The sequence below is a fragment of the Sinocyclocheilus rhinocerous genome, unplaced genomic scaffold (genome assembly GCF_001515625.1).
Source record: "Sinocyclocheilus rhinocerous isolate Xijiao unplaced genomic scaffold, SAMN03320098_v1.1 scaffold1069, whole genome shotgun sequence".
Taxonomy (NCBI): domain Eukaryota; kingdom Metazoa; phylum Chordata; class Actinopteri; order Cypriniformes; family Cyprinidae; genus Sinocyclocheilus; species Sinocyclocheilus rhinocerous.
The window spans coordinates 352,348-363,082 of NW_015635541.1; the positions used below are offsets into that span (position 1 = coordinate 352,348).

At 34.6% G+C, this 10,735-nt stretch overlaps 3 protein-coding genes across 4 annotated transcripts in view; 2 read left to right on the forward strand and 1 right to left on the reverse strand.

Moving 5' to 3' along the window:
- Positions 1–432, reverse strand: part of polr1b (RNA polymerase I subunit B) — an 11,068-nt gene extending 10,636 nt beyond the window's left edge. Inside the window, exon 1 of the mRNA XM_016561749.1 lies at positions 65–432. Within this exon, the coding sequence (XP_016417235.1) occupies positions 65–238 (174 nt within the window). The 5' untranslated portion in view covers positions 239–432. The remainder of the gene's footprint in view (positions 1–64) is intronic.
- A 734-nt stretch (positions 433–1,166) lies between these two features.
- Positions 1,167–4,828, forward strand: cisd1 (CDGSH iron sulfur domain 1). Its single transcript, XM_016561704.1, has 3 exons — positions 1,167–1,312; positions 1,941–2,146; positions 3,917–4,828. The coding sequence occupies exons 1-3, from the start codon at positions 1,285–1,287 to the stop codon at positions 4,004–4,006; spliced, it is 324 nt and encodes a 107-aa protein (XP_016417190.1). The 5' UTR covers positions 1,167–1,284; the 3' UTR covers positions 4,007–4,828.
- A 378-nt stretch (positions 4,829–5,206) lies between these two features.
- ipmka (inositol polyphosphate multikinase a) overlaps positions 5,207–10,735 on the forward strand; it is a 12,332-nt gene continuing 6,803 nt past the window's right edge. Inside the window, exons 1-4 of one of the 2 annotated variants that reach the window (XM_016561764.1) lie at positions 5,207–5,297; positions 5,373–5,522; positions 6,776–6,861; positions 7,416–7,512. In XM_016561764.1, the coding sequence (XP_016417250.1) occupies positions 5,384–5,522; positions 6,776–6,861; positions 7,416–7,512 (322 nt within the window). In that variant the 5' untranslated portion in view covers positions 5,207–5,297; positions 5,373–5,383. Of the gene's footprint in view, positions 5,523–6,775; positions 6,862–7,415; positions 7,513–10,735 lie in introns of both variants that reach the window. The other variant, XM_016561762.1, reaches the window with a different exon arrangement.

Below are 10,735 nucleotides of genomic sequence, written 5' to 3' on the forward strand. Positions count from 1 at the left end.
TCTAGTGTCTGTAGAGAATTTACATGTGTATAAACACGTGTGTTTGTGTGTGTCTGCACCTCACCTCCACAACCCGACATAATCCATCAGTAACTGCCTGATCAAATGACTCAATGTGCGCCTTCACCAGCTCCTGCACGGACACGCGTTGCTTTTCTTTCGGGACACCGAACTCTGCCTCTGTCAAATGTTTTAAACTCGGTTCGGACTTTAAATTGCACCACTTGTTAAGATCCATGCTGCTGGGCACACACGTGTGTGTTTGTCAACGTGATCTCGGAAGTAGCGCAAGACTTCCTGTTACACTACTTCAAAATAAAAGTATTATTTTTATGAATGGTTTTGAAAAGTCACACGCACACAAAAGATCAATCGTTTACTGTCATGCCTTTCAACCCAGAATTGTAACCATAAATGTAGTTTTATAATTATTTGGAGCTCCATGTAACATTTAAAACCACCCACTTTGACTGTATGAAAATGGTGGCAAAATAAAGTGTATTATGAATTAATTTGAATTAAACTTTAAATAAATCGCTAAGAAATAAATCATTTTATATAAAACGCTGTTACACGTAAAAAAAAAAAAAATAACAGAGGACACCGAACTCTGCCTCTGTCAAATGTTTTAAACTCGGTTCGGACTTTAAATTGCACCACTTGTTAAGATCCATGCTGCTGGGCACACACGTGTGTGTTTGTCAACGTGATCTCGGAAGTAGCGCAAGACTTCCTGTACACTACTTCAAAATAAAAGTATTGTTTTTATAAATGGTTTTAAAAAGTCACACAAAAAATTGACAACTGCTTACTGTCACGCCTTTCAACCCAAAATTTTAACCATAAATATAGTTTTATAAATATTTGGGGCTCTGTATTTAAAACAATCCACATTCACTGTATGAAAATAGTGGCAAAATAAAATAATATGAATTCATTTGAACTTTTAGATCGTTTAAATAAATCAATAGGAAATTAATCATTTATATAAAACTTTGTTACACATTTTTTAAAATTACAGATACTTTTCTTTAGGTTTTAACGCTCGTATTGACCTGTAGGAAAATAATAATAATAATCACACTCAATTCAACCTTCACCGACCACATGCGCAACCGCAAAGTCAAAGTAAAAGTCCATCAGTTGCTTAATAACTCGCGTTCTGCGTAAATACAGCGCACAGTTAATCAGATTGAACTCTCCATTTGGCGTTGAGGACGATTGAAGCTCTTTAAATTATGAGCAAAAAATAATCATAATAATACAAAACAATAATAATTAACCATGAGCGCGTCCAACTCCTTCCATAAAGGTAAAGACCTCCATTAAAGATGTTATATAAAGGTGTTTTGTAAGGCAAATGTACTGTTTTGCTCACGCTGTATGTGTCTATGGTCGGAATTTTAGCAGTAGTTTATTAGAAACTACTGAAATAAACTGAAATATGGAAGATATGGTTCACAAACACACATCAACAGGTTGTTATATGTAAGCGAGCGTCTCTGAATGTCTTCATTTGTTCTCTTTTGCTCGCTGCATCGTTGACAATCTAATAGACTATCTCTGTTCGTATCAGGTTTCAAGAAATTAAATATAGTTTCAGTAACTGACATGGATGTAGTTACTATGATTATTTAATGCAGTTTCAACGTTTAATGGTTCAAACAGTAGATCTGTCACTGTGTAGTCATAGAGAAACGTAAACTATTTATTTAGTATCTTTAGTTTTATTTAGCCTAATTAATATAAGTAATAATATTAATATTTTATGATATTCTTTTAAGTATTTTTATTCTAATTTATACATGCCTATGTAAAAATGGGTTATTTATAACTAACATGGATTTAGTTCCTATGGTACTCAGTGTTTTAGATTTGTCACTGTGATGTTACTGGAGTAAAAGGCTCTGTGTGGTAAGATGTCTTCTGTGCTCCTCCAGCTGAGATCATCACTGCAGTGTCTGTGACATTTGGAGCTGCAGCAGTGGGAATCCTCATCTACAAATCATATTTTAGCAAAAGCAAATGCATGAAGCCAAAGGTCAACCTTGATCTGCAGAAAGACAACCCCAAAGTGGTACATGCGTTTGACATGGAAGACCTGGGCGACAAAGCTGTGTACTGTAGGTGCTGGAGATCCAAAAAGGTGAGAAAGTGCTTAATGGAAAACATCTGAGAAACTGCCATTAGACATTAGACAGAAACGTTTAACTTTGATCCATCAACACTCAAAATACAGAAACTGCTGCATCAGAATTGTGATTGTTCTCCTGGACATCTTGCTGAAGCCAGAATCTGAAACTAACCTTCATGAAACCAGGAGAGATGTTTATTATGTACATATAATACATGGACAGTTGGGTGTGATTAATACAAGGAGGTGTTTATCTTGAACCTGTCTGTTAGCGTTCCCATTTAACTCCTGCAGTGCTTGCTAGTCACGTATTGCAGGGGCGAATCCAACTGCCATTGACCTGGCCCTGCAACAGGTGACTTTTTGACTGTTGGCTGCATTCAAAATCACATACTTCCCTACTATATAGTAGGCAAAAAAACTGTATGTGAACTATAGTATGTCCAAAATTACAGTATTCCAAAAAAATAAATAAAAAAAAGGCAGATGTCGCTGGATGACCTTGTAAGGATAAAAGAAACTCAGATACTTTGATCTTCTGAGACAGACAATACACACACAGTGCATTAACATACAGAAATCTGTCTCCGCATCTCACTAAGAGAAAATGTGGGAAACGTCTTTCACATATGCATTGGTTTTTCCTCATCCCCTTCCTTCCCCTCCTAATGAACGAGTAAATATATAAGCAAAGAGTTAACTAGAATATTCGAATGTCAGAATAATTAGAGACCGACAAACAACCAATTTGCCTTTCAACCTAAATTCGAGGTCATACTAAAATGGAGTCAGATTAGATAATAAAATGGAGTCAGATTTGAGTTAAACCTAAATTGAATAACTTTGCGCGCTGAAAAGACCGAACACGCAAGAAACCTTCATCCACCACTGGATACCTTCATTGGGCCAAGTGCGTGGACCTTACAACCTACTATGATGAATGTAGTATGTCTAGATTACATTTATACTACACTCATTCATTCTTTTTGATGGTCACTAAGTAATTGCTTATTCAAAAGAAGAACCTGCTCAGAAAATATGTTATTTTGGAAGCAGTTGTTGTCTTTGCTCGTGGATTTTCAGTTCCTGAAATATTTAGCCAATCACCTAAGTTTTAAATTCCATGTGACTATTATTGTTCTGAGGCCATGGGAACATCACTAGTGGCTATTTTGAACTGTGATCTTAAAAGCAGCAGAAGGGGAAAATATCCATTTCATCCAAAGCGAAAAAAGTTTAGGATCAGTAAAATTTTGTAATAGTTTTGACGTTTCTTATGCTCACCAAGGGGATGCATTTATTTGATGGAAAATACAGTAAAAACAGTTATATTGTGAAATATTATTTCAGTTCAAAATAGCTGTTTTATTGTAAAATATTTTAAAATGTAATTTATATCTGTGATGCAAAACTGAATTTTCAGCATCATTACTCCGCTCTTCAGTGTCACATGATCCTTCAGAAATCATTCTAATATGCTGCTTTGCTGCTCAACAGACATTTCTTCTTCTTATCAATGTTGAGAACACCTGTGCTGATTAATATTTTTTGTGGAAACTGTGATTTTGTTTCAGGATTCGTTGATGAATAAAAATCTCAAAAGAACAGCATTTATTTGAAAGAAATCTTTTGTAACATTGCGTAATTCTTAACTGTCACTTTTGATCAGTTCAATCTGAGTCCCTGCTGAATAAACTTGCCAAAACTTGGTTTTTAGCATCAGTGACATGAAACTCGCTGTGATGCGTTTTTAATGTAATTGTTTTCTCTGGTTTCTTACAGTTTCCATACTGTGATGGCGCACATGCTAAACACAATCAGGAAACGGGAGACAACGTTGGTCCTCTGATCATTAAACGCAAGGAGGCATGAGCATTTCCACTGTTCATCACCGTCCATTCTCAGTGATAGAGATTAGTGTGTCTTCGCTTTACATGTGTGGTCAGGGCTGATGGGATTAAATGTGTGATTATGTTATCCTGTGTATGTGTGCTTGATCGTGTTCTGTATGCTTGACCGGTTTCAGTGATCTGCTCTCAGACCAGTACTATATATATCTGGGTGGTTGTTAAGCAATACATATCAATTTTCTCTTTTTATCTGCTTAGACTTTGTGGGATATGTTCTGGTTTAACCAAACTCTTCTAAATATGTTTCTGTGCTTAAACACTGGTCATAATATTGGAGAGACACTAGAGACAAAAACTTGAATTTTGAACAGAATCTTGTTCGTTTTAGGAGATAAATATGAATGTGAAAGGAGTATGAAAACCAAATGGCCATCTTCTCATGTTTTCTTTCTATGTGTTGCCTATTAAAGTTCACATATGACCTTAACTGATCACTGACATTAAATGTACTTAAAATGGCATTCACCTATATTTTGAATCCTAGTCACAGAATCTGACAGGTACTGTTTTATGTAGTTTAAAATCTAATTTGGATTATTTTGCCTCTTGTCATTCAGAAAGATGTGTTAGATCTGTTTCTGTAACAGAACAAAATGTTGCATGAAGAAAATCATGTTTTGATGAGCTTGTCTTTTCTGTGAAATTATTGTATTTTCTCCCTCAGAAAAGTACACTGTACAAGTTTGATGTTAAATAAACAGTTTCAAACAGGTTGTGTGAGACGATGATTCACCCAAGCACAACATTAAGTGTAAAACTTTAATGAAACGCTCAGCTGTTTACAGTTTGTGTCGCTTGAGTAAAATTGAATTCTTGCTAATCAGTGACTTTACGTCATTTAAAAACAGATTTTCAAGTGTGCGTTGTTTTGTTAAAGTGGAGTGCGTCGAAATTATAAAAGAAACTGTTACAAAGCGCAGACGGAACGCTAGACCGCAACCTGCGAGAACGCCAACTTGGATTGGTGGAACGCGTGCCCACGTCACTACTCATTCAGTAACCAGATCAGAGACGCGTCGCGCACGAACGCAACGTTTGCGAACGCCAACTTTGATTGGTAAACTGCGTGCTTACGTCACGAACCATTCCGCAACCCGAACTACGCGTCGCGCTCCAGTGTAGATTAAAACTACGGACACATATGTGAGTGAATGAACAAAAACATTCGGGGCTCCAGAAGCGCATCTGGTCAGAAGAAAGAGACATTTTGAGTTTTAATGAAAACGTTTATGTTCTTTTAGAATAACTGACAGGTATGGAAAATGATTAACAGAAGTTTTGCCAGCTTCCGTTAAACTTGGATAAATTGACGTTGAACATGTCTGCAGATGGTCAAATCATGGACTCATCATCTCGAACGCTGGAAAAACTGGAAAATGAAAATAATAAGAATGGGTCAGTAAAGCAGGTGCTCTTGGATGGATGTGTGCCTTTCTCTCATCAGGTGGCTGGACATAAATGCGGGATCAATAACACTGGTCAGTTCTTCTGATGTTCTTCATGTGATCTTCACTTTTTTTTTTTTTTTTTTTTTTTAGAAAACCTTATGTTTACAGTTACAGTATTTATATTAAATGGGATTTAAGGAATACTGAAGGATTGTTAATTCCTGTCAGAGTATTTAGTTCTTGTTTGACTGAAGTGTGTATTGTGTGCATCATACTGTTTGGATTGGATTAGGATGAACACCTATCAAAAAGTTTATACAGGACATATTTCTTCCATAATCTGTTAACCAATCCTAAAGGGATCAAAAAGTCCTATTTGAATCAAACGGCATCCTACTGGATAAGCTGAAATTTCCACAGGACTCTTTTGTAGAATTGTATTGGAATACTGTTGGGATAAAAAGGGGATCTCAGTGTGATCTATAGGAAATTTAAAACCCTAAAAGATTTTCTTTAAATTACTTTCCTAATCCTATATATGACACTTTATCCTATATGATAGAAATTCCAGTAGGAATCTTTACACATTTCTTTAGGACATCTTACTGAGAGCAAATTCAGTTGTCAACTGTGGAGGACTTCGCACAGGTTTTTCTAACAGGTTTGCAAGGTTGAGTTGGGCAATATATCATGTAAGAGAACTAATTATAGTTTATTAAAGGGTCCGAGGATTTGTCACTTGTTTAACATGGGATACCGTCAATTAATTTGCTTCTGCCAACAGTCAGATGACATCATTTCCTCTGTTGTAGTAACTCTCATGTGTCATTTGTGGCTCTGTCATGGGGATTTTCTGAATGAATGAGATGTGAGCTGTTATCTGATGGACTGTCAGATTGTCAGCAGTCAGCGCTTTGTCTTTTCTTGTGTTAAAGGAATAGTTCACCCACAAATTCTGTATTAACTACCCTCATGTCGTTCCAAACTCACTGATTTTAAAAGGAGAAGTTTTGATGGATATTTCCAAGACTATCAAGCTTTGAAATGGACAAAACAATTCAGTACGATTTTTCTTTTTTGAAAAAAAATTATGCTTTTATGCAGCAAGGAGGCATTAAATTGATCCAAAGTCCATCCTGTAAACCTCTTTAGGTATTTATTAAATCCTAGTTAATTATAATGTAATTCTTATAATGACACTCACACTCATTTATGTGGTTTATTTTCTCCTCTCAAATGTTTTCCTGGCTTTCATAAAAGCTTTCACACTCAAAATACTCACAGTTGTCATGATGATGACGTGTTAGCAGGTTTTCAGTGTTTGGGTCTCTGTAATTGCACAGGTGTTCTGCAGCATCCTGATGGGACGATCCTGAAACAGCTACAAGCTCCTCCGAGAGGCCCACGAGAGATGAACTTCTACACACAGGTAACTAAGATGAATCCACACCACTGTAAGCAGTACAAAATATATACAGCGATAGTCTTCACATGCAAATAATGTCAGAGGGACAAACATCTAAACCAAAATAACACCCTGAAAAAAAAACACCTGCAAGTCAGACAGTGCAAAATAACTTAACTGTAAATTTCCATTAAAATTAATGAATTACACTTTCCTTTACTCTTTACACTGCCACTATTCCTTTAGCTACTTTTATTCAGTAAGGATGCATTAAATTGATCAAAAGTGTCAGTGAAGACATTTATAATGTTATAAAACAAAATATTTTTATTTTAAACAAATGCTGTTCTTCTGAACCTTCCATTCATAAAAGGACCCTGAAAAAATGATTCCAGTTTCCTAAAAAAAAAAAATTAAGCAAAACAACTGTTTTCAACTAATATTAACTCCTTGTTTTCAGTAAAAATTCACTCTTTGAGAGTGTCAAAATGAAAGAGTATACCCAGCTAACAAAAATATGTTCTAAGAATGTTATGAAAACATTATTTCTGAATGTTTTCTTTTTCACATGTTTGCAGGTATTTGCTAAGGACTGCACAGATAAAAGGCTACTGGATTTGCAACAACATCTTCCCAAGTTCTATGGCACATGGATGCCACGAGAGTCACCACATGGTGAGATAAAACAACAACCCAGTAAACAAAAATATGTTCCAAGAATGCTTTGCTAATTAATTTTTTGAATATTCAAAATGTGCATTTAAAAAAAAAAAAGTATTTTTTTCCCCCTAATTATTCAAACGGTATTAGGGAAGATTCTGTTTATTCATTTTGCAAACATTATGGGAACATTATTATTAAATGTTCTCTGAACGTTCAAAACATCCAGTTCTTTAAATGTTTTTCCTGGTATGTGAACATTAAGGGAACATTCAGCTTCATCATTTTGCAAACATTTTTGGAACGTACTTTGGAATTTTCTTTGAGCGTTCAAAAAAATCAGTTTTTTTCAAATGTTTTCAATCTTTTTTTTCCTGGCAATGTGAATGCTAAGGGAATATTCAGTTTGATCATTTTTCAAACATTATGGGAATATTTTTTTAAAAATATTTTCTGAACGTTCTGAAACTAGTAGTAACATTTAAAAAATGTCAGAGGAACGTCCAACTACTAAAACGTTTTAGAAAAAAAAAACGTTCCATGAACTTTGTATAAATAATATTTTTGTGCTAATGTTTTAAGAACCTTATTAAAGACCAGATGACTTTGAACTGAAGCTTTCTATTAGCGTTATTGGAAGACTGTTTGTTCATAACTCTGAGAGAACCTTGAGAGAACATTAACTGAATGTTGCCTGTTAGCTGAGAAAACCCAGTATTGATCATATATGGATAGTGAACATTAAAAAAAAAACTATTTTACTTCCATAATCTTATGTATTTAAGAATAAAACAGGATATTCAGCAGGGGTGGAGTGTGCTGTTACATTCTGATAAGATTACAAAGGCAAACATTTGAAAATATTTGAAATAATATGCACAGATGCACAATAAGTCCAAGATGATTGATGAAGAAAGTCAATAAGGTCAGATGTGATTTAATGACGTATTGTGTCAGTGCTGTTTGAACTCAGCAATCACGTTCATTAAAATTGTTCCTTTAGCAGTCCAGTTTGAAGGTCGTCCGCTCTAGTTAGTGTTATCTGTGTTTGGTGAATTTAGAGGGTTACTAATGTGTTAATAATTGATAGATGGTTTGGTATGTGGTGTGGGATGTCATCCAGCAGTGGTATGTTCTTTGGAAGCTCATAAAGATGCTTATGTAATCATATTTTCTGCCTCATTATCAGAATCAGAATCAGAATCAGAAGAGCTTTATTACCAAGTATGTTTACACACACAAGGAATTTGACTTGACGACAGGAGCTTCCAGTGTAGAAGAAAGTACAAACATAGTGCAGACATACATAGGAATAACACAGTAGGGATGTAATATAAAACTAATATAAAAAAAATAAATAAAAAAAACCCCATTAAATAATGTCCTATATACAGAAATAGAAGTATAGGAAAAATGTAATGGTTTAGATAAATGTACATATATGTTATTAGTGTGCAGATATGTTATTTACAAAGTGTGCAGTTTAATATAAATTTGTCAGATAACTTTGTTAGTTGTGATGGACGATGTATAATTATGAAAGATTAATTGTTCAGGCAGTCTGTTGTAGTCTCTTGATATCTGATTTTGTAGCTGAAACAAACCAGACAGCTATGGATGAACACAGGACAGACTCGATGGCAAAGTACAACTGTTTTAGCAGCTCCTGTGGCAGGTTGAATTTCCTCAGCTGGCGAAGTAAGTAACAGCACAGACTTTTAAACAGGCAGGTGAAACACCATATTATGGGAGTTGCCATGTGTCCAAAGTACATGCGCTTTGTGGGTGATGTGTTTGTTTAGTCTGTATATAGTCTATGTACTTTAAAGGAGTGTTCAGTTTATCAGTATTGGACTTTACACTGCCGTTTTCTGTCGGCTGTCTTGTGTTTGTGTGTGACCATCCCGGTAATGACACACCATAAATCACTGTGTCAGCCGACACTGTCAGAAATAACTGACTGGTGATTGAGGCTTATCTGTTGACATACTGTCATTTGGCCTCTGAAACATCTCTAGCTTCAGTGTTCAGTGAGATTGAAGCATTCAGACAGTCAGATGAAATCATCACTGCTTTTTAATGATGCTTTAATGTTGGACTGAAGAGTAAAGTTTATTTTCTGAAGATGCAGTCAGGCCTGTAGTTTACATTTTCACTGGCCCAACCTCAAAGGAATAATCAGAAATGTTTATATTAAGTTAATTTTTACATATATATTTTTACTTTACAAAATATTATATCATTCAAAAGTTAGGGTCAATACAATTTTTTTAAAGATTATTTTAAACTAAATTAATACTTAATAATAGAAAAGTGACAGTAAAGACCTTAACAGTGTAATAAACAAAAAAAAATCTATTGCAAATAAATGTTGTTCTTTTGAATTTTCTATTCATCAAAGGATCCTGGCAAGTAAGTAAGTAAGTCAGTAAATAAATAGATAAATAAATAAAAATCACAGTTTACATAAACTTTAGCAGTACAACTTTTTTTTTCAAAATTCAGATCTATCATCACAGGAATTAATTAAATTGTAATATATATATTTAAAAAAACATTTATTTTAAATTGTAAAAATATTTCACAATATTACTGCTTTTATTGTATTTTTTTATCAAATAAATGCATCCTTGATGGGCATAAGATATTTTATATATATATATATATATATATATATATACTGTATTCCGTTTCACACACTTTTTGCTGACAGATAAAAGATATGTAAAACATTACAGTATGTAGTTTTCAGCACATTCACGTAATGGCATCAAGACTACCACTCTCATTTTTGCAATTTAGATAACATTTTTTCCATATAAATAACATTGATGACATATCAGCAGAATTCGCAACAATCAGAATCAGAAGAGCTTTAAGTGAGTGACGTGACATGTGGCCAAGTATGGTTACCCATACTAGGAATTAGTGCTCTGCATTTTTCCTATCCTAAGTGCACACACACAGCAGTGAACACACACACCCGGAGCAGTGGGCAGCCATTTATACTGCGGCACATTACCAAGTATGTTTACACACACATGGAATTTGACTTGACGACAGGAGCTTCCAGTGCAGAAGAAAGTACAGACATAGTGCAGACATACATAGGAATAACACAGTAGGGATGGGATATAACACTAATATAAGAAAAACAGAAATTAAATAATGTACTATATACAGGAACAAAATGTAATTGTTTAAATAAATGTACAGATATGTTATAAGTGTGCAGATA